Source organism: Tamandua tetradactyla, chromosome 5 (assembly GCF_023851605.1).
Source record: "Tamandua tetradactyla isolate mTamTet1 chromosome 5, mTamTet1.pri, whole genome shotgun sequence".
In the NCBI taxonomy this organism is placed as follows: Eukaryota; Metazoa; Chordata; class Mammalia; order Pilosa; family Myrmecophagidae; genus Tamandua; species Tamandua tetradactyla.
This window is the reverse complement of record NC_135331.1, coordinates 51323685-51347975: the sequence shown is the minus strand read 5'-3', so window position 1 is coordinate 51347975 and position 24291 is coordinate 51323685. Positions and strand designations below refer to the sequence as shown.

The following is a 24291-nucleotide window of genomic DNA, read 5'->3' as shown; positions in this document are numbered from 1 at the left end:
TCTTCTGGAACCTGTAATCCTCTGGCCTGAAATGATCTTTGTCCATGTGCTTTTTCTTAGAGCCCTAACTCTAACGTCACCTCCTCTGGGAAGCCTTCCCTGATACCCTCAGAGTAAGTTGTTACCTTCTGAGGCAAGCCCTTTGTGAAATATCTCTGATTTGGAGCATCAAAGAAAAGTGCATGTATTGGCACATGTGAAGTTTCTGGGGTCCGTGGATACCCCAGAAGCTGTCTGTAGGGGCAGGGTGAAGGACAGAGTCCATGTGGACTTCATGTACCCTCCTGCAGGCTCATACCTCAAGAGGGGCAGAGAAGGTGGCCAGCCTGTCAGAGGGGCCCTTTCCCTGCCTCATCCTCTGGCCTACCTGCACAACCATCCATCAACTCCCCCTTCCAGAGAAAACCCCAGAAATGGTAAAAAAAAAAAAAAAAAAAACCTCAGAAACATACCAGGCTATCAAACAGTAGGGCCAGGCACTAACACAATCCCCAAAGAATTCCTACTGGGTGGCATTTTCCAGTTCCCACAGCCCCTCCACACACATGAACTCATTTCTGCCTATCCACAAAGGCAGGCAGAGTCTTGATTGCTATTACTATGTCCCCATTTTATATGGCCAGGGCGGGAACCCAGAGAGGTGACTGACGTACACCCGAGGTCATCTGGGTAGCAAGAGTGGGGGACCCAACTCTGCCTCTCCTCCAGGGCAGCCTCTTCTCGCAGGAGTCCAAAGGCGGACAGCAGTGGGGCATGCCCCAGGAGCCCCTCTCCAAAGGCGGGGCTGGCCCCGCGGACGCATGGGGCATGCCAGGCGCTCGGCACTCGCACGAGGGTCAGCGCCCGGCGGCAGCCCCCTTTAAGGAGCGCTGGGCCTCGCAGCCGAGCGCCAGTCTTAATTTTAGCGTGGAGGCCTGCCACGGGAGGCTTTCGTGAGAGGCAGGCTGGAGTTATGCCGGACAGCTGTCAGCCGGCACGCTGGGTGGGGCCTATTTAGCCGGCAGGGCCTCAAGTCTGGGGACACTGAGCTGGCCTCCCTGCCCCGGCCCGCCACAAGGCTCCCCCACCCCCCACCCGGGTCCAGCCAACTCGGCGATGATAGCCGAAGAGCACAGGGACCTCGAAGCCCAGATCATCAAGGACATTCACTGCAAGGAGAGCGACCTGGTGAACCGCGACACCAAGAACATTAATGAGGACATCGTCAAGGTAGGCTCAGGCAGCACCCTCGGCCCCGCGGCCGGCTGGCCAGGTGGCGGCTTTGCGGAACACTTGGGTGCCTGGCAGCAGTGGGGGCGGGGAATTCAGCGCCCAGCGCAAGCGGCTTCCCTAGGAAAGAGACCACGTGGCTCTGTCTTCTCCTTTCCCTACCCACCAAAATAAAGCTTGTGCAACCCCCTAAAGCACCCTTAGCAGAAACTGGAGTTAAAAAAAAATTTTTTTTAAAGGCCCACCCATGCACAACCCAGGTGTTGCTGGGGACAGTCGAGGCAAATCACAAAGACAGCTGCCTCCCCTGCTCCTGTGAAGCTCTCTCCTGGCCCTCATCTGGGAAGGAATAGGAACAGGTGGCCAAGTTGGGCTGTTTCCACGCCAGGGGGGATTTCTGCGGTCTGCACCGTGGGCGCTGGGTTAGTCCCTAGAGAGCGGCTTCCAGGGGGGCTGTGGACCCGGACAGGGTCAGCCACGGCCTGGGGCGCTGCCCAGCATCCGCCAAGGCTGGGGACCCTGCCCAGCCCTCCAGGCTCCCGCCAGGTCCCCTAGCCAGGAGCAGGCAGGGGCCTCCGCTGAGGACAGCCAGAGCCATGAGGGGGAGATTCAGATGAGAGGTGTCCAGCCTCAGAGGAGACTCCCCTGAAATCCAGCCGCTCCCCTCCATGGGGACACCAGCCCCCTGGCTGATTGCAGGCCCACACCTTCAAGCCAACCTCTGTCGGAGAATCCGAGGCATCTTGCTAAAGCAGAACGCTTTCCCTGGGGTCCCCTCGAACCAACACCCACACCCCTGGAGGGCTCTGTTAAAAGTGCAGGGGCCTGGGGCAACTGGTTCCGAACGCGTGTGTCAGACTTGCAGACCAGCTGCTGTCCATTAGAAATATAATGTGATCCATACATGTAATTTAAAATTTTCCAGTAGTCACATTAAAAAAAAGAGAAAGAAACAGGCAAAATTAATTTTAATGGTATTTTTTTAACTTAACCCACTAGACCCCAAATGGTATCATTTCAACATGTTATCAATATAAAAACAATCATCAATGCATGGTTGTACATTCTTTCTTCTTCAAAAGGCAGAGTGTGCATTTTATACTTATAGTACATCTCAATTCAGACTAAGCTTTCATCAGAAATGTTTGTTCTATATTCAGATTTCATAAAATTTACAGCTGAAAAACAGATTCTCACGCCCAAATTGTCCCAAACGCATTTAACAGTTTTCCAATAACAGAAGTGAGAATCTGGGTTTTTTTCCCACTCTAATTAAAAGCAATACAATTTAAAAATCCTCAGACACACCAGCCACAGTGCTACCTTCACAGCTCCCAGCCTGTACACGAGAGAGTGTGATTCTGGGGCTTGTTGTAAAGTACAGCCCCTCTACTGCCATTCTCCATGGGGCACTTCCCTCGCTGGGTAGAGTCTAAATGCCTCCCCGGGGCTTTCCAGACCCAACACAATTGGGCCGCAACCTGCTGCTTCTGCCACCCTTGCAGCCCCCAGTCCAAGAGTCAGCTATATCCATCAGAAAAGAGGGCCGGTGCCTCACTAGGTATGCCCCCCTCCTCTCCTCCCAGTGCTGAATGCCTGCTCAGCTGTCACGGCCCACTCAAATGTCACCTCCTCCTGGAAGCCTTCCTCAATTCCTCCAGGCACTCAGCCATTCCCTTCTCCACTTCCCGTGGGGCATGTCTCCATCATGGCAGCAGTGAACGCAAGGTAATTACAGCACAGTATGAAAAGTACTATCCCAAGAAAATTAGGGAATGCATATTCCAAGCTATATAAATGTGAAATATTATTAGTCATGTTTCCACAATGCAGTCTAGAGGGAAGAGTACTGGACTTGACTTTAACAGACCTGATCAAATCTGGGCTCTTCTACCTATGTTGTCTCGCTGGTGGCTGGTTAGCTGATGGCTGGGGGTAAGCGGCCATACGTAGTCAGTCACACAGATGCAGAGCACACAGCACACGACTCAAAAGACAACCCTCAGGGGAAAATGGAAGGCGTCTGCTTTATTCAGGAAGTGCACAGGCTTATATAGGCTGGGAAGCATGCAGGGACACGTGTCGGGCTGGGATTGGTGGTCGTTGTTGCTAGGGCGGAGGGCAGATTTCTGGGATTGGTCACCGTTGTTGCTAGGGTGGAGGGCAGATTTCAGGTTAGCCATTTCGTGTTGCCTTGCATCCCCCACGGCAGCCATGTCAGCGATGTTTTATGGCTTCTCCAACAATAGCGCTATTTTATGGCTTCTCCAACATACCTAAAAACGATTACACTGGATGAGTCGCCTACATTTCTGAGCCTGTTTTCCCCTGTAAAATGAGACCACCACCCCTATGGGGTAAATGGGTCTCAGAGGGGTGCTGTGCAATTGAAATGTGTGAGGATGGAATGAGATAAGGGCTTTGAACATGTCTAACAGCTCCTGCACATGGCCACGGCGTGACCCACTTAGCGAACAGGAACCTCCAGGAGACTGTAGGTGGAAGATGTGAGAACTAAGGCTGCACCCAGCTTTTATACACAGGTTATCCTCTGGGTAGTCTCTGGTGTGTTACTGAGGGATGGAAAAGCGGAACCCACGAGAGGATGTGGCTTCTCAGGGAAGCCCACAACAGGTGACCAGAGCTGAGGGGACTCTTGTGTCCCACTGAGCCAGGAGTAAGCAGCTCCAGCCCCAGATTTAGATCCAGAGGGGGGCAGAGACAGCCTGCCTTCGCCCCTGAGAGCCCTCCTCTCCCAGAGACCCTGAGCCTCAGGAGAACATCATCCAAAAGCTAAACAAACTACCTGCTAGTAATTTTAGTGAGAGGGGATTGTTATTGGGTATTTATGGAGCAGACCCTGGTTTGGGGAGTTATTTGGTGTTTTCTTTCTTTCCCTCTTTTTTAAATGCATGAGAAATGAACACATTTAGAACTTTAACAAGGTTCATAAAACAAAGACGAAAAAATATCACCAACAGGTTCAAGTAGACTTCAGGTGTATATAATGGTCAGTTAAAGAAGAAAGAAGAATATGAATAGAAAGGAGGGACGTCTGTCTGGGGCTGGCCAGCCTCTGACCACCTGGGTTTCCTTTACCACCTGGGGTGAGGAAAAGATAGAGGGAGGGAGAAGGAGAAGAGAGAGAGATGGAGGGACGGAGAAGCATAAGGCAGAGGCTGAGAGGAAGGCGCAGAAGCCCCTGACACTGATCCCTGGCAAGGGGTGGCCTCACAAGTAGTTACAGGTCCCATGTGAGCCAGGATGAGGGCCACCGAAGGAATGCTGGACATAGGACAGGGCTACGGAGAATCAAGTTCTGGTCCCAGCCCAGATGCTGTCTTGCTCGGTGATGCTGAGAAATCCCTTTCCCCCTCTGAGCCCCAGTCTGTGGTGTAGACAGAGCCGGGGTGAAGAAGAGGGAGACTCAGTGCCCTCTGACACCAGCTGCCAAAATTTCACAGAGAAAAGCCAAGGATGAAGAGTAGGTGACAGATCCGCCATGTCAGTGACTTTGTCCCCAGCTGAGGGGAGGAGCTCCCTTTTGGTGTTACAGGGTCAAAACTTCCCCATGAAGGACTGGTTCTGTTCTGGAACCAGGCTAGGAAAATGATTGCCAAAAGCAGAGGGAGAGCTCTGTACCAGCCACTGATTTAAACAGCAACCTCCAAGGCTTGGGGCGAGGCCCAGGGCAGAGCTGGAGCTCATGGAGGGTAGGGTTGCAGAGCTCAGAAGAGGAACCCCCATTCCCACCGTCAATCTGATCATCCACATTGATTCCAATCACCACCGAGCACCTACTATATGCCAAGCACTGTGCTGTCTCAGAGGAGATGGGGCCGAACAAGGTGCACCTACTGTGCATAAGCCCCTGTACCAGGGTGGCAGTGGGGGAGGGATGCAAGTGGGCGCCAAAAGTCCCAGGGCTCTCCAGTTTGCCAAGGGCTACACCTGAGGTCCCCTTTCCCTTCAGACCCAAGCCGTCAAGCTCTGTAACCCCCTCCCAGCCCCCCCATGCCTGCCTGCAGGAGCCCTGCCCCACCCCAGAGCCTCCCGAGGGCTCAGGGCTGTCTCATCAACAGCCCCCTCTCTCCTGAACTCACACTCAGCAGCCTGGGACCCCCCAAGTGCCAGCGCTGGCGCCTGGGGTGTCACACAGGCCCTTCAGCTTTTGGCCTCAACGCCCATCTCCTCAGGGGCTTGGAGGCAGCCCAGCCCCGGCCACCCCACACCCACCACAACCTCCCTCCTCCTCCGACCAGCCACCAGCCTCTGCCCACCAGCTCAGGCTAACAAATGCCAGAGGAACGTGCAGCCGCCGGTGCTACAAACTATGCTCCCAGTTCGGGCCCATCTGAAACATCCTTCTACATGAAGATGAGACTCACCCAGCAGCTCTCTTGAGCATTCAGCCCAGCAGAGAAGCTAAGACTAGAATAATGACCGGATCAGGGAGATGCTGCGAACCGCCCCAAATTAGGGCCGGAGGAAGTGTCGGGGGAGGGAAGGGGGGGAAGAAATTACTGTCGCCTGGGCAAATCAGGCACTGGCTTCAGAGGGAGGTGGCATCCAAGGTGCATAAAAACTGAGTAAAACGTTCAGTGTGGTGAGGGAACAGGCTTTCTAAGAAGAGGAAACAAATGAGCAAATGCACGGAGTGTTCTGACAGCATCAAGAAGGATATTAGAGCTGGCAAAAGGGAGGGCCCTGTGTGGCCACACCCCCTGCCCGTGGCCACGCCCCCGCATGTGGCCATGCCCCAGCCCGTGGCCAGGGCAGACATTACTAATCAATGAGCCGTTTTTCCGGGTACCCATGCACCACCAGGTAGTCCAAGTTGGGAAAAATAGATGAAACTCTGCTGTTTCTGTCTGCAGGAGAACAATGAACTGTCCTATCAGACAAGGACCGAGCATCTGAAAGGAGATTGGTGGGAGAGAAGGCAGGAAGGGCAGGTCGAGGCTGCGTTGCAGAGGGTCATCCAGTCCACCAGTCAGTCCACATGGGCAGTTACTTCCTTTTGGAAATTCCTTCTGTCAATTACCTCTGAAAAGTAGGGGCCTCATTCACACTGAGGTATTTATGACCTTCTCCTGTTATGGGGACACTGAATGTCAACTAGTGTAGTGTCAAAATTCTGTCCTAGTTCTGGAGGACTTGATAAAATGCAGATTCCTGGCCCCCACCACCAGAAATTTTCCAGCAGGGCTGGTGAGCACTCCGGGTATCTGCTCTGCACTTTCATGTTTGTGTTACAGCAAATTAAATCCCCTTTGACCTAGAGAAGAGAAGCCTGGGGTCTAGAGATATTGCCTGATTTCTCCAAAGACACATTGTTTCAGTTATCTATGCTGTGTAACAGTCACCCCAAAATTCATTGTCTTCAGTCAACCATTAAATTCTGTGGGCTGACTGGGCTCAGTGAGGCAGTTCTGCTGGTTTCCCTGGGTGCCTCTTTGCAGCAGCTGCAGTAAGGTGGCATCCGGAGCTGCAATCAGATGGGCTCTACTGAAATGGAACATCCAAGATGGTGCCCCAGCAGGGATGGCTAAAAGGCCAGGCTCAACTGGGAGGCTGGATGGCTGGGCCTCTATCTCCATGTGGTTTCAGAGTCTTTCCCTTTGTGTCACCTCTCCATTAGTCTATAAGGCAGGGCAGTTGGACTTCTAACAAGGTGGTTTGGGCTCCCAAAGAGCAGAAATATTCTTAAGGCTTAGTTCTAGAATTGGCACAGCACCAAACCTACCCATTCTGGTGGCGAAAGCGAGTCACAGGGCAAGCCCAGACACAATATGGGATGACTCACACAGGGTCATACACACTGAGATGCATGACCTATTGGGGGTCATCTTTGGACATAAAGCTAACCACCCACCAAAAGTCAGTGCACAGGCAAACCTCAGTCCACTCCAGCCTGCATCACGTTTCTTGATGGCAGAGACTGAGAAAGCTGGAGGGAGGATGGGAAAAGAAGAGCAAGAGGGCAAGGATCCAGGATTCTGAGTTGTTCGTGGGGCTTCTTCTAGCAGCACCTTGCCACCCTTATAGTATCTTGGGTTTTTTCCAGCTCCTTGATATGAACCCAAGTCCTGTTAAGCACAGCCCTGGGGCCCCAGGGCCCCCTCTAGGATGTTCAGGACCCCAAGCTCTAGATAATCCCACCCTATCTACCGATCCCTTAAAACTGGCCTGTTCTATGCTCTGGGCCTCAGCTCCTGCTGAATTCCCTGCAGAGGGAATCCAAGCACCGGCTTTGATGTCAGGCACTCTGGGCCTCGACTCCTGCTTGTCCCTTACATGCCGTGTGAAATAACAGGTAGAAGATTCACGACCAGAAACTAACATATCCAAGGGCCATTACGTTGTGGCTGTTACTCCCATTATCCCAGAGAGTACAGAGTTCTATTATTAGTATTATTATTGTTATTATTATTACCAATTATAATTAAAGAAGCAAAACTCTGCCACCTTTAAGCTTTCTTTGCAGCTACCACCTCGTTGTAGCATCCTATCTTATGGGCCAGCTTTCTCAAATTTTGTGTGTGAAGGACCAGTTTTATTATTGTTGTTCCCATCTGTTGTACACCAATACTTTTGTAAAATACAACCAAGAGTAATTACTACAGAAAAATGAAATGAAAACCAGACATACACAATAAGAACTCCAAGTTTCTTTATTATTAGATTCAAGAAGATGTGAAGTAAACCTATCGAATTTTTACAAACATTTCTAAGTGCTTATTCTCACTTTCAGTTCTTATATCACTGAAGATGGGCACTGACCTATGCCCCACACTCTAAGTAGCAAAGTAGCAGGTGGGGAAACTGAGACCCAGAGAGCTAAGCCACATTCTCGGCTCTAAGGAATCCAAAACTCTCTCCATTTCCCTAGGATCTTGGCCCAGTCCTCTCCATGTAGAGTTGAAAACACAGAGGCCCAGAGAGGGAAAGTGCATTGCCCCAAATCACACAGCGGCTCAGCAGTCCGATTGGAAGCAGGTCTCTCCCCTGCTCAGAGTTATTTCATCTACCCACAGATACCTCTCTGAATTGGCTAGGCCCTCTAACTGCCTCAGTCCGAAGGCCTGAGACATGCAGGAATCTGGGGGAGGTATTTTTGACTGGGGGTGGCTGCGTGCCTCCCACGCATCCTCAGGCAACTGCTGCCTTGCACCTTCCCTGCCCTCTTGGGGACACAGGGGCTTCGTTGGCTGGTTCCGATTAATCAACCGGCTCTCTTGGTGTTCCAAAAATAAACAGGCCAGTAAAGGGGACACTGACTAAATGAGCAGCAATCATTCGCCCCCACCCCACCCACGGCCCCTCCCTCCAGCTGCATGCAGAGCCCTGAGGCTCAGCCAATGGATTCTGCCCACAGCACCACCCTCCAAGAAAAAGCCATCTCTCCTCCACTTCTGGAAACTAATTAAGGAATGAAGTCACTGTGTGCTTCTGATAAGCTGGCACGACTTCCCAGAGCTGCCTGAGCTAAACCTTATAAATATCTCCCCAAACACTGGGACCAAAACCCTCTCAACTCTCAAATTCGAGTTAGGGCAACAGCTGCCTCCTGCCATCCCAGCCCAGCCCTCTGATAGGATGGGAAGCTCTGATTCACAGAAAACAGAAAAACAGGCACACTATGTACAGCACCAGAAGGCAACCACCAGAAAGAAGTCAAATGTCAATATCCATGACTTCTGGGGAAAAATGGTAATTAAAGACATAGCAGAGAGATGCTTGGGGTGGGAATATTACCAAAAGTAGAAAGTGAGGAACAAGAGAATCCATCCATCTTATTAGCACAGACTGAGACACACACACTCACACACATTTATGACGACTTGAGCTGGAGAATTAATCTACTTGTCATCTGGGCTGTAAACAGAATTTCTGAGATATCTTTTCATAGGAACCTCAGAGCATGTGAGCAAATAATAACTGTCACTGAACCCCTACTGAGTGCCAGGTAATATGCTAAGCATTGGCAAAAAGTGGTGAAAATAGTGCTTAGCTCAAAGTGGGTACTCAATAAATATTTGGATGGATGGATGGATGGGTGGGTGGGTGGATGGATGGATGGATGGATGGATGGATGGGTGGGTGGGTGGGTGGGTGGATGGATGGATGGATGGATGGATGGATGGGTGGGTGGGTGGGTGGGTGGATGGATGGATGGATGGATGGATGGGTGGGTGGGTGGGTGGATGGATGGATGGATGGATGGGTGGATGGATGGATGGGTGGGTGGATAGATGGATGGATGGGTGGGTGGATGGATGGATGGGTGGGTGGATGGGTGGGTGGGTGGTTGGGTGGGTGGGTGAATGGATGGATGGGTGGGTGGATGGGTGGATGGGTGGATGGATGGATGGGTGGGTGGATAGATGGATGGATGGGTGGGTGGATGGATGGATGGATGGATGGGTGGGTGGGTGGATAGATGGATGGGTGGGTGGATGGATGGATGGATGGGTGGGTGGATGGATGGATGGATGGATGGGTGGGTGGGTGGATAGATGGATGGGTGGGTGGATGGATGGATGGATGGATGGATGGGTGGGTGGGTGGATGGATGGATGGGTGGGTGGATGGGTGGATGGGTGGGTGGATGGGTGGATGGATGGATGGATGGGTGGGTGGGTGGATGGATGGATGGGTGGGTGGATGGGTGGATGGGTGGGTGGATGGGTGGATGGATGGGTGGGTGGGTGGGTGGATGGATGGATGGGTGGGTGGGTGGGTGGGTGGGTGGATGGGTGGGTAGAGAGACAAGTGGATGTGTGGGTGGGTGCATGCATATATGGATAGAAGAAAAATTTTCAGTATTCCTCATGAGATTCTGAGATATAGCATGTTTGGTATTACTGACCCCCTTTTATATATGGAGAGATGATGCTTAAAGAAGTTAAATGATCTTTCAATCATATACTGCACTGTATACGAACTACCTGCAGGACCCAAGCTTCCTATCTGAATAAAGCACTGTAACCACCACCACCCAACAGTTATTAATCAGGTGCTCTGTGCCATAATGCCCTAAGTAGTCTTCATGTTTTAAAAGCTTATTTAGGGTGCACCAGTGCTTCAGTGGTAGAATGCTTTGCCTGCCATGCTGGAGACCAGGGTTCGATTCCCAGTCCATGCACCCTGCCCCCCCACCCCCCAAAAATATAGCTTATTTAATCCTCCCACAACCTTTATGAGATAAATACTAGTCTAATAAGACAGAGAAAAGTTAAGTAACTTCCTTACAGTCCCACAGCCACTAAGTACCAGAGCTGGGATTCAAACTTAAGCAGCTCTTTTCCATTATGTTGTCTCTCAATGGTCAGGCACAAATGCTAAAAACAGGTTGAATGAAGGAATATGCTGGAACAAATGAACAAAGCAGGCTGGGCTGTGGAGGTCCTGGGGAGATTGCCGGCCGGGTGGCAGGAGAGAAGGGCCGTGGGCCTGCCCGGGCTGACGTGGTCACCCTCCCTGACAGGGCCCCTCCGAAGGCCTTACCCCGGGAGTTGGGGCAGGAACATCCAGAGTCCTGGAGCTGAATCAGGACCCATAGATTCACTCAAGCCTCTGCTGCCCCTTGGTTTCCTAAGGCTGCTGTGAGTCTCCCAAACAGAATGGCTTAAAGCCACAAAAATGAAGTCTCACAGTTTGGGAGGCTGGAAGTCTGAAATCAAGGTGTGGGCAGGGCCATGCTCCCTCCGAGGTATGTGGGGAGAATCCCGGCTTCTGTGGTGTGGTAGTTAGGTTCAGGTGTCAACTTGGCCAGGTAAAGGCACCTAGTTCTGTTGCTGTGGACATGAGCCAATGGCATGTGAATCTCATCTGTTGCTGATTACATCTGCAGTTGGCTAGGAGGTGTGCCTGCTGAAATGAATGATGCTTGATTTAATTGGCTGGTGCTTAAATGAGAGAGCTCAATGTAGCACAGCCCAAGCAGCTCAGCATAGCTTATCTCAGCACTCGCAGCTCAGCCCAGGCCTTTGGAGATGCAGAAAGAAATCGCCCTGGGGAAAGTTGTTAGAACCCAGAGTCCTGGAGAGAAGGCCAGCAGAGATCACCCTGTGCCTTCCTGCATAAGAAAGAACCTCAGTGGAAAGTTAGCTGCCTTTCCTCTGAAGAACTAACAAAATAAATCCCCTTTTATTAAAAGCCAATCCATCTCTGGTGTGTTGCATTCCAGCAGCTAGCAAACTAGGACAGGTGGTCGCCCAGCAGACCTGGCCTGCCTGTCCTCATCTTCGCAGAGTGTCCTTCTCTTGTGCTGGCCTGGCTCTACTCTTCCCCATCTATGACACCAGTCAGGTCAAATGAGGGCCCCGCTCTACTCCAGGAGGATCTTGTTTTAACTAATTCCATTTTCAGTGACCCTGTTTCCAAACAAGACTGCATTCAGAGGCACTGGAGAGCAGGACTTCAACATGTCATTTGGGGGACACAACCTGTAATAGCCACCAACCGTGGTGATGGTCCAGGCCAGGGACCTCCCTTCTCTGGACCTTCTGCCCACCTGCAAGGTGAGGGGGGTTGGCAGGGTCACCTGGGAGTAGCAAGGCACCTTCCTCAGGAACAGCCCCAAGAAAGACAGGAACAGGCTGCTGCCTGGAAGGGAAGGAAAGGACAAGAGAGCAGCCACCGGGACTGGGGCCCTGGCCACAGTGGGGCTGGCGGCAGGCTGTGGAGGTCAGAACACCTCAGTCCGGCAGGATCCAGGCCCTGCAGAATGACTAAAACCGAGATGATCCCGGCAGGTGGACCCAAGTCAAAGTTAGAATACTCCCTGGGGCCCACACTCCCCAGCTACTGGGATCTGGAAGCTCCCCCAACAGTGGGCAGCTCTGGAATTTCACCCGATGTGAACCAACCATGTAAGATGCCAGACCTTTCCATCCACCCTCCACAGCTCCATTTCCAAATGTCCCCCACACTACTTCTCCACCTCTGCCTCCTAACTCTAGTCCCCCAAATCTCCAGCCAGCCTCCACCTCCAGGAAGCCCTCCAGGAAGGAATCATATCCATCCAAGTTGCTGAAGCCCATGTTAATAGCCAGCCTAAACTGCGGATCTCAGTCCTCCCGTGTGACGATCAGCAGGCAGCCAATGATGGAAAAGACCTCTTGAGGAGGCAACCTAAGACAGGTGCTGCTGCCCCTCGCTTCCGGTGGCTTAGCTGGTAGCCAAAGACGGGTAAGATCTCCTGAGGAGGCAACCTAAGACAGGTACAGTTACCCGGAAAGCTAAAAAACAAAAAAGGAAGAATTGATGGAGAAGTCATAAAATATTGCCAACATGGCTGCCATGGCTGATGCAAGGCAACACAAAATGGCCTAGCCCACGACTGGCTTTCTTCCCGGAACTGGCGGTGGTTCATGCCAAAAGCGCTAACCTTAAATCTGCCCTCGGCCCTAGCAACAACGGTGACCAATCCCAGCCCGACACGTGTCCCTGCATGCTCCCAGCCTATATAAGCTGTGCACTTCCTCAATAAAGCGGACACCTTCCACTCACCCCTGAGGGTTGTCTCCTGAGTCGTGTGCTGTGTGTCTGACTCAGGATGGCCGCTTACCCCCAGCCATCAGCTACCCGTCAGGTAACAATGTTATTTCATAATGAAAGCTAATTGTTCTAGTTTGCTAGTTGCTGGAATGCAATATACCAGAAACAGAATGGCTTTAAAAAAGGGGAATTTAATAAGTTGCAAGTTTATAGTTCTAAGGCTGAGAAAATGTCCCAATTAAAACAAGTCTATAGACTGTCCAATCAAAGCATCCAAGGAAAGATACCTTGGTTCAAGAAGGCCAATGAAGTTCAAGGTTTCTCTCTCAAGTGGAAAGGCACATGGAGAACACCAAGATTCTCTCTTATCTGGAAAGGCACATGGTGAACACGATCAGGGTTTCTCGCTCATCTGGAAAGGCAAGCGGCAAACACAGCGTCATCTGCTAGCTTTCTGTCCTGGCTTCCTGTTTCATGAAGCTCCCCAGGAGAGGTTTTCTTCTTTATTTCCAAAGGTCACTGGCTGCCGGACTCTCTGCTTCTCACATGGCTGTGTCATTCTCTGCTCTCACAGAATCACTCCTTTCCTCTGAAATGTTTCCTCTTTTATAGGATTCCAGTAAACTAATCAAGACCCACCTGGAATGGGTGAGACACATCTCCACCTAATCCAGCTTAACAACCACTCTTGATTGAGTCGCATCTCCAGGGAGATGATCTAATTAAAGTTTCAAACAAACAATACCGAATAGGGGTTAGAAGAAACGTCTGCCTTCACAAAATGGGATTAGGATTAAAACATGGCTTTTCTAGGGTACACACATCCTTTCAAACTGGCACAGTAATTTTAATTGAAATTGGACCCATGGGGGAGGGGATCCCTGCCCCACGCAAGCAGGAAAGGGGCTGCCTGGAAGGTGAAAGCTTGAGCTCTGGCCCCACTGCATAGGGTCTACCCATTTACTGGTCCTGGAGCCCTGAGCGGGTCGGTCCGTGCATTTATCCAACCACTGGTTACTGAAGTGGCCCAGGCCAGCCTCTCCAAGCATCAACTAGTTCCATCCCCTCTCCCATATTATCGGCCGTCCCTTCCAACATGAAACAGTTAGAATGGGCATAGCCCAAATACCCCTAAAGAGTGGGAGAATGATCAAGGGTGATAGAGGAGTTATACAGAGAAGTAGGGTTTAACAAATGAATATGAATGATGAAACATTAAATTGATATCTCTTTTAGTCTCCAGTTTCTTAGAGCAGCTAGAAGTAAAAACCTAAAATTGTGGAATTGTAACCCATACCAAACTCTGAAATCTGTTCAACTGTTGCAGTGCACTTTGAAGTTTATTGTTTTGTATATATGTTATTTTTCACAAAAAAAAGAGAAAACAAGTCAATTATGAGGGTAAACGCACAGCTATATGATGATACTGTGAACCACTGGGTGTACACTTTGATTACATGGTATGTGAGTATATAATATACATCAATAAAAAATAATTTCAAAAGTAAAAAAAAAAAATTGTTTGAAAAAGAGGCCCAGGAACGCTGCATGGCAGGAAATTTCTCTGAAAGGTCTAAGGGCACAGAAGTGGGCAGTTGCCCCCACTGCAGGGCCCACCTGGCAGAGGCCCTGGGCAGATCAGTAATTAAGCCCATGAGTTCCTTCTGGGCACTTCGATCCTCTGGTGGCTTCTCTGGGCCCAAACACCACGGAGGCCCCCACTTTGCACACAGGACAGCCGGGGTTTAGTGATGCTGGCCTGTGATGTGAGCCGTTTGTAGAGAGGATCTCTGAGATGTTATCGGTTCAGGTGAGGCCAAACTGAATCCAGTATGGCCAGAGTCCTTCTAAGTACAGGAAATAGGAACACCCCAGGAGGAGGAGATGGGGGTGGAACAGTGGCCATGTGGCTGAGGCCGAGATGGCATTACGGACTGCTGGCGAGCCGCGGCCAGAATGCTGCAGACAAAGCAAGGCCTGCCAGCCTCTTGATTTGGGACTTCTCGCCTCCAAAACCGTGAGATGACAAACTCCTGTTGAGCCGACTAGCCTGTGTTACTCTGTTATAGAAGTCCTGCAGATAACTGACATGGCTCAAAGTCATCTTTTTTTTTCTTTTCTTCTGTAGTCCACTGATCTATTTCCCCACTTCTCAGATAGGGCCTCTGTCACCACATCAGAGTCACTAGCCCCCATTCCCCCCTTTAGGCATGGGGGAGGGGAAAGCCTGGGGTCCCTGCAGGAGGAGGATGAAGGAAACAAATGCTGCCTCTTCCCCAGGGCTCTTCCGGCTGACACGGCCACACCCTGAGAGACGAGACACTTTTACTCGTCAGAGAGGCTGGTCCCGGGGGTGGTGCGTGGCCCTGGGCAGGCCGCATCTGGAATCCTAAGATCCCCCTTGGCTCTTTTCACAGGTCTCTAACTCACTGCCATCCCCCTAGGCAGGCCATGGCCATCTCCTACCTGGTCCTCGTCTCTATTTGCATGCCCACTCCTCCTGCCTCCCCCACTGCCACTCCTGGAAGGAGTGGCACAAAACTCACGTCTGACTGTGTCAGTCAAAGGCACTGCTGCCCCACCTCACCTCTGCAGACTCCCTCTGGCCATCCCTGGCTTGCACTCAGCCTTCTAGAACCATCTGCAGCTCATCAAGAACATGCACTTTCTATCCCACCAGGTCCTAGCAGCTGCTGTTCTGTCTGCCCCAAGCACTCCTTTACAGCCCATGGCCCCACCCTTCATCTGCTACCTCTAGGCATCAGCTCAGTTATCTGGACCTTCCTCCGGGAAGCCTTCCTGAACCCCAGCCTGAGTTAAGCAGTCCTCTCGTGTGTATGCCCTGTTCCTACTTCAACTTAGCAGTGCCCTCTAGGGTAACAACCCGCTCTGCACCATATGCTCTGGGAGTGCAGGAAACTTTGCTCATTCACTGTCTGTATCAGCCCATGTTCTCTAGAAACAGAACCAGCAGGAGAGAGCTGTAAATATGAAATTTATAATAGTGTCTCACACAACTGTGGGAATGGAAGAGTCCTAAATCTGCAGGGCAGGCTGTGACGCTGGCAGCTCCAATGAAGGGTCTGGACCTGAACCCCACAGGAGAGGCTGGCTGGCTGAAGAAGCAGTGAAAGAGTCTCTCTTCTCCCTTAAAAGTCTTGAACTGATTGGATTATCTCATTTGCAGGAGACATGCCCTTAGTTGATTGTTGCAGCTGCAATCAACTGACTGATGATTTAATCACCTAGTCTTCCGGTTTATCAGCCAGCCAGGAAATATCCTTGTAGTAACGGTCAGGCCAGTGCTTGCCTGACCAGACCACTGGGCATTGTCCCCTGGCCAGGCTGACAGCAGAGCCTCAGCATCGCACCCTCATATGCACAGGCACTCCCTCAGTCTTGGCAGCGTGAAGATGACTAACCCACTCCCTTAGGATCATAAAAGAATAGAATCCGAGAGCTGTAGTTCTAACTCTGCTCCTAACTTCTGTGAGTTGCAAGCAAGTCACACAGCTACTCAGGGCCCATTTATCCATAAAATGGGCAGGGTTTGGGAGGTGGGGGGAAGGTGAGCTCTGTGGTTCATGGCCCAGCAGCAGCAGCCCCCCCACCCCAAGCTTGTTAGAAATGCAGAGTATCAGGGCTCCACCCCACTCGCTGAGGCAGCCTCCCAGGGAATTCTGACATCTGCACCCAAAAGTCTGAGGGCAGCCTTGGAGCACAGGGGTGGCGGGTGCCGTGACTTGCGCTCCTTTCCTGCCTCTGCAGGTGGACTTCGAAGACGTGATTGCAGAGCCCATGGGCACCTACAGCTTCGACGGCATCTGGAAGGTCAGCTACACCACCTTCACCGTCTCCAAGTGCTGGTGCTCCCGCCTGCTGTCCATGCTGCCGGGGGTGCCGCTGGCCCTGCTCTGGGCGTCCTGTACCTCCTTCTGCCGCATGGGGGCGGTGGTGCCCTGCATCGAGAGCCACCTGACTGAGAGCCAGTGCCTCAGCCACATCTACTCCCTTTGCAGCCACACCTTCTGCAACCCCCTCTTCACTGCTCTGGGCCAGGTGTGCAGCAGCCTCAAGGTGCTACTGAGGAAGGAGTCCTGAGGCCAGGAGGGACGACGGGCGGGGGGACAGGGCAGGGGCAGGGGAGCTGCTGGGGGTGCCTTTCCTCCTTAGGGGTGGCGCAAGTTTCCCCCAAGATGGGCGGCCACAGTTTAGGGAAGGCAGAAAGACAGGACAGCCCAGCTGTGCAGAAGCACGTGATCCTTCGCTCTGCCCCAGCCCCACCCTGACGCCACCCATCGCGGAGGAGGGAGGGAAGATCCTTTGCTAAAACGGCAGCTACTGCAAGTCTTTGCATTCACTCGAACTGTAACAGCATAAAACCAGCATTCAGTTCCCACCTGGGGCCACCCCGTCCACGCACACCCGGGAAAGTACCCCGTGACTGCTGGCGTTCAGGGGGGAGGCTCCAATAAAGGGTTTTGGCTGCATTTGGGGAATGCTGGGTTGTGTTTGTGTCCGTAAGGTTAGTACGTGTCCTGATCAGCTTCAAAATATACTTCGATGCCCGGGAAGAATGGGTAGGCCCTTCACTGGGTCAAATCCAGACGGTTCCATTTTTCTTGGAGTTCTTGTTTGCCAAGCTCTTGGCCTTCCCTACCATGTTCCTTGGGAGACTATTTCCCTGATTTCTGTTGCTTCTGAGTCAGGCCTGTGCACACCAGTGGAGGAAACTTTCCCTTGGGCCACCAGGGGCTGGCAAGCATCACTGGGTACCACTGAGGGACAGGATCTGGGTTCAAAACCTCTCTGGACCTCCCAAGCCCCTGACTTGGCCACATGCACATGTACATCTTCAGCCCTAAGACATGTTGTAAGGACAAATAATCCATCCTTTGCACATCTGGACTCACCACAGAAACAAAAAGGAATAGAATGGACATGTCCCACCCCACCTCCCCCAGCCCCCTCCAAAAAAATACGCTAGCAAACTTATGGTCTTTAGAGCCGCTTTTTCCAAAGTGCACTATCTTAATCCTCATAAAAGGTGTATGGGGGTAGGGGTGGGACACTTGTGGTCAAATATTTTTAGGAAATGCTACCATATATTTCTGAGATCTTCAACTAACATGAAAACACTAAAGGCTCTGATAAGTCCCGCAGTAAAGAAACCTGTTTGGACTAGTAGCCCCCATCCTATGCTGATGATTTTTTTTCATGTAACACGCATAAACGCCTCACAGAATTAAGGTTCCACAGAACATGCTTCACAAAAAGCACTTTCCAGGTTTTCAGAGGCATCACCTCATCAGTGCCTGGCCACCAGCCCAGGAGGCCTTGTGGTGGAAGATACAGACCAGGAGCCAGGATGCAGGTGGCCTCTCCTTCTGCTTCAGGACCTGATCTCTATTTTATCATCCATAAAATGATCTCTAATATCCATTTCATATTTCAGCTCCAAAATTTCAACTCTTTTTAATTTTTCCAACATTTTATAATATCACAGAACACAGAGGGAAGTTGAAAGGATTTGTAGTGAACACCTGCATGCTCGCATAACATTTTACTCCTCCCGTTTTATCCCATCTCCATCTGTCTATCCATCCCTGGATCCAGAGACCAATCCCAGCTGTATATGCATTTCAAAGTAAGATGCAGATATCGGCACATGTTAAAGTAAACACTTGGTTATTCATCCCTTTTCTTTGCAGATGAGAAAATCACAGCCCAGAGAGGTCAGCAAACTTGCCAAAAAGGCACAGAGCTGGCCAGGGAAGGGCCGAGGGCTTTTCTCTACCAAGGGCTGTTCTACATCATGAGGTAGACCCAGCAGCTGCAGGCTCTTCCTGCTGAAAATGGAGGCAGATGGCACTTAGCCTCTCCTTGAAGGACCTGTTTGTCCTTTCCAACACATCTTGAAATCATTAGTCATGAGTTACAGACTTGGAAGCTTGAGTTACACAGATTTTTACCATCGGGGTATTTGTTATAGCTGGATCTGATTATGTCTCCAATTTTTCAAACTCTCTTTCTCTGACAGGTGCTAGTTCACAGAACTAAAGAAGGTACGCATATTTTAAATGCAAATATGCCTGAGAAGCTCTGACCCTTCCAGGAATTGCTGTGAGAAGTAGCATACAGAAAAACACTTCAGGAGCGTAGTGAGAATGGACCAGAAGGTGGAAGGCAGAGCTTCTGTTTGCAAAAATCCCTCTCATTCACAAACTGAAATATCATCAGGGACCCTTGTTTGAAAAGGCAGATTCCAGGGACCCAGCTCCAGAATCTGATTTAGTTGTGGGGCCCAGGACTCCGCATTTTAACACAAATCTGTCTGTGGCTCTGGCACAGGTCACCACCAAATCCCACTTTAAGCAATATTTTTTCGGGTCCCTTCTAGCTGATGATCCAGAATGCCAGCATCTCCCAAGTTAGATTGCAGCACGCAGCCAGTGTGGCTGATCACACCTAAGGTTTGTCCCCAGGTCTCAAAGCATCTTCTGACAGAGCTTGGAAAAGCAACTTCAGCTGTGACCTCACACAATGGGACCAGGCCCCCAGTTTCCCCTCACCACAACCCAGATGCACCTTTGCCAGAAGCAGGCAGATAACTCTGCAACCCTGCAAGGAAGTTCAAGTCTGCAACCCACCAGGAATGGTCACCACTCTTGGGAGGGAGGAAGGGGGTAAGGGCAATGTAAGAAAAAAAGTTTATTAAGTGCACCTTTTATAAAGCAGCTAACAAAGTAGACATCTCATTATCGGTCATACCTTTCATTGCTAGAATTTCACACAGGGAGTCCACAGAAAGTCAGCACAGCAGAACGAAATTAAGGAATTTACATTTTGCATTAAGTAATGTTTCACTGCAATTAAATACAAAAAAGTTAAGCACTTGGAAGCCATGATCTTCCTAAAAGACACTGGTGTTGTTCTCTGAAGCTGCCTGACTTCACTCCAAGAGGAGACCAAATTGTCAAAATTTCTTCTCAAGGCATGAAGAAATAAGACTCAGAGTCTGTAATGGCTCGCATTCCACTTTAACAACCTGAACAATTAATGACTCCAGATGGAAGTCTGCATCTCCAATTTCCTGGCACCTGTAGCTATGCATTAATTTTGTAAACAGATTTTGAAATTGTGGGAAATGACTGTCCCCAGATCTCAGGCATGGGGTCTGGGATAGGAGGAGAGAAATGACTGGCTGAGCTCCTGAGACCGAGGCAGTGTTTTGGAAACCTCAAACTCATTCTTCTAGGCACTGGTTGGGGAAAGACTAGGAAACAGTGAGAAGATGCTCAGATGACATTGGGGGATGGGGGAGGGCAGGATACAGCCAGCGGCGCTGTTGAAATCAAACATCACTTGTTTGCTATAAACACAGACCCCTGAACCAGAGGAGACCCAAGATATCATGCAGAGTTGTCACAGGAAGAGAATAAGGGAAGTGTCCCAGTTGGTTCTGATGCTGAGAAAAATAGTTCTGCACCTTGCCACTCCAGGCTTCCCAGGCAGGTTGTACTGCTGGTTAGAAAACCTACCATGAATCTCTTCTCCTTGATCCCAGTGGCCTCTGTTGGCTGCTGGGATGGCAACTTCCCTGGGAGCGCAGTGCCTGGGGCCTCTCTGGCTGCCGAGCAAAGAGGCTTGGAGGCTAAGAGAACCCTGCCTCTGCTGCATTTGCACCCCAAGTTCCCTGGTGGCTCAGCAGGCAGGGACTAAGACCCCAAACCAGCATCCTGCTAACATCCCAAAGAGCAGAGCCAGGCTGGGGCTGACACTGTGAGTGTCACAGCAACACTGTGCCATGCTCTGAGCCAAAGGTGATCCTCTTTTCAGTCTGCAACTAGTTCTGAAGATATTGTACTCAATTTTTGGGACTTAAAAATTGACATTTAGTGTATATCACTGTCTAGCATGTGTGTGTGTGTGTATGTGTGTGTGTGTGTATGTGTGTGCGCGCATGCGTGCTTGTGGAGGGGGAGAAAGAAAGCATGGAGAGAGAGAGGGACGACACGTGGCTTTTGGGATGTGCTCTTGCTGTGTCCCAGTGAATCCCAAAATGTATCTGGAAATAAAAAAGGATTAGACCGTGGGCCCCAGAGTGCCACTGAGGTGGCCAGTCCTGGACTGCAAACCTCTGATCCATAGTGTCCTGTATTTACCAACTAAAGGTATTTCTTGGACACTTGGCTCCCTGCCCTCAAGGCCAACAGAACATTTGAAACATGTCTACCAGGTAAGAAAATCCCTCAGAGCCCCTTGGAAGGCTTTGTTACAAGGAACAGGGAGGCTCGCTGTAGTGACTGGCATCCACAGGGCCTCACAGGTGCCTTTCCTAAAGCAGGATGGGGTGGAGGTGGCGGTATAATTGTTACAGTTACTTTCAGCCAAACTGGAAACACCATCTCTTGTAGGAAAACTGAGTAAGAATACATGAGAGCTCTTTGGCGTGTGACTCACAAAGAAATAAAAACTCTGGGAGGTAAGAGATTCCAAGAAATCCATCCATCAAACTGCCATTTCATTAATTCAGTTGTTGAATGTCGTTTTTATTTTTTAAAGTGTATGGCATAATGGTTGTTTGTATATTGACAAGGCTGTGCAACAATCACCTCTAATTCCAGAACTATTTCATCCCCCCAAAAGAAACCCCCCATGCATGAGCTGTCACTTTCCATTCCCCCGAATCTCAGCACCCGGCAACCCCTTATCCAGTCCTGTCCCTAAAGATTGTCCTATTCTGGACATTTCATAAAAATGGAATTGCCTAATATGTGGCCATTTGTGTCTAGCCTCCTTTCCTTAGTAAGATGCAGAGGTTCACCCACATGGCAGCGTGTTAGCAGGACAGCATTCCTTTTAATGGCTGAATAATATTTCACTGTGTGGCTATACATTTTACACATCCATATATCCATCAGTTGATGGACATTCATGATGTTTTCACCTTTTGGCTATTATAAACAATGCTGCTATGAACACTTGCACCCAAGTTTTCAATTCTCCTAGGTAAGTCTAAGGATGGAATTACTCGGTCATATGGTGACTTTTTTTTTTTTTTTTTAGTTTCTTAAATGTAATCCATGCCTGTGAGTGGGAACTTTGTGGAAGTAGGAATTTTTGATACAGTTACTGCAATTAAGGTGTGGTTCAATTCAATCAGGATGGGTCTTTTTTTTTTTCTTTTTCATAGAATCTTTATTATGAATGGGCAATGTTGAAAATGTGAAACAGAGGGAAGCCATTTACTGCAGAGATGCAACATCTCGTTCATTGCTGTATATGAGTACAGATTTTCTTCTTAGGCCGTATGGAATTTTCTCTCTTTACCAGAGTCATTATAGTGAAATCATATGCTATCTATCCTTTCGTGTCTGGCTTATTTCACTCAGCATTAATCCTCAAGATTCATCCAAATTGTCATATGCTTTTTTCAGGACCTCGTTTCATCTTACTGGTGCATAATATTCCATTGTGTGTAAATACCACGTTTTGTACATCCACTTGTTGGTTGATGGGTTCTCAGATTGCTTCCATCTTTTGGCCATTATGCATAGTGCCACTATGCACACCAGTGTACACATGTCTGGTCGTGTCGCTGATTCCTGCTCTCCTGGATATATAGTATGTGGTAACTTCTATGCTTAACTTTTTGGGGCACTGCTAAACTGTATTGCAAAGTAGCTACACCATTTTACAATCCTATCAGCAACATATGCAAGTTCCGATTTCTCCACAGCCTCATTAACACTTGGTACAGTCCTTCATTCTTATTATTATCACAGTCATCCTAGCGGGTGTGAAATGGCATCTCACTGTGGCTTTGCTGCCATTCCTTAACAGCTAATAATGTTGAGCATGATTTTGCATGCTTATTGGCCATTTATTTACGTATCTTTCTGAAGAAATATCTATTCAAGTATCTTGCCCCTTTTAAAACTGGGTTGTCTTTTTATTGTTGAGTTGCAAGAGCTTTATTACATTCTAGATACAAATCTCTTATTAGATATATGATGCAACTATTTTCTCCCATTCTGCGGTATGTCTTTTCACTTTCTTGATGGTGTCCTTTGAAGCACAAAAGGTTTTAATTTTGATTAAATTAAATGTATATATTTCTTTTGTCACTTGTACTTTGGTATCATAGCTAAGAAACCACAGCCTAGTCCAATGTCATGAAGATTTATGCCTATGTTTTCTTCTAAGAATTTTATAGTTTTAGTTCTTAAAGTTAAGTCTTTGATGTATTTTCTGATAATCTTTACATATGGTGTAAGGTAGGGGTCCAACTTCATTCTTTTGCCTGTGGATATTCAGTTGTCTCAGCAACATTTGTTGAAGAGACTATTCTTTCCCCCACTGAATTGTCTTGGCACCCTTGTCAAAAATCAACTGATCATTAATGTAAGGACAGATATCTGGATTCTCAATTATATTCCATTGATCTATATGTCTATACATATGCCAGTGTCACACTGCCTTAATTACTGTAACTTTGTAGGAAATCTGAAATTGGGAAGTGTAAGTCCTTCAACTTTGTGTGTCTTCAAGATTGTTGAGGCTATTCTGGGTCCCTTGCATTCACATACGAATCTTAGAATCAGCTTGTCAATTTCTATTAAAAGGGTAGCTTGGGTTTTGAAAGGGATTGCACTGAAAGTGTAGATCAATCTGGCCATCTTAACAATATTAGGTCTTCTGATCCATAAACATGGTATGTCTTCTGTTTATTTAAGTCTTCTTTAATTTCTTTCAATGTCTGTAGTTTTCAGTGTACAAGTCTCAAGTCTCACATTTCTTTTATAAAACTCATTCCTAAATATTTTATTCTTTTGATTCTATTAGGAATGGAATTGTTTCTTAATATAATTTCCATCCTGTTCATCACTAGTGCACAGAAATACAAGTGGTTTTCTGTATATTGATCTTGTATCCTGCAACCCTGCTGAACTTTTTATTCTAATAGAGCTTTTAGTGGATTTCTTAGGATCTTGTATGTATAATATATGCAAAATCTTGCCATCTGCAAGTAGAGGGTTTTACTTCTTCCTTTCCAAACTGGATGCCTCTTATTTCCCTCTCTTGCCCAATTATTTCTTAAACACTGACTGACTTCTTAAACTTTTCTAATCCAAGTTTTGATCAGCAACCTCTACCAGATGGTCTCCTAGGATAATCTGCTCCTCTGACACACTGGTATCCAAGGAAGCTCGGATTTCTCCACCCAAAGGCAAAAGCACGCTGAGGTCAGGAGGACATCAGCACTGCTCTCTCCACCTGAGGACCCATTCTCACCCTCACCACAAAGCTCTGGGCTTCCTGACAATCCTCTACTTACCATCCTTCACAAGATCCCAGAATAAAGGAGTAAAAAGATATTAGAGGGAAATTACAGGTCTAGGTAAAATTCAACCCCCTACTAGCCAAGGGTAGCAATGGGGTCATGGTGGCAGAAGTTCTTATGGGAACCCAGGGGAGATCCAGGGGATGGTCAGATGACCAAGTCACTCTATTGTCTTCTACCATAGACAGCACTCCCAACCCAACTCACAATCCCCCCTCCCCCTGTCAAGC

General features: G+C 49.2%; 1 protein-coding gene across 1 annotated transcript; it reads left to right on the top strand.

Annotated features, from left to right (window-relative positions):
• The first annotated feature begins 1095 nt into the window (after nucleotides 1–1095).
• LOC143682427 (caveolin-3-like) lies at nucleotides 1096–17206 on the top strand. The gene is made up of 2 exons (XM_077159141.1): nucleotides 1096–1209; nucleotides 16483–17206. The coding sequence occupies exons 1-2, from the start codon at nucleotides 1096–1098 to the stop codon at nucleotides 16813–16815; spliced, it is 447 nt and encodes a 148-aa protein (XP_077015256.1). The 3' UTR covers nucleotides 16816–17206.
• The last annotated feature ends 7085 nt before the right edge of the window (nucleotides 17207–24291 follow it).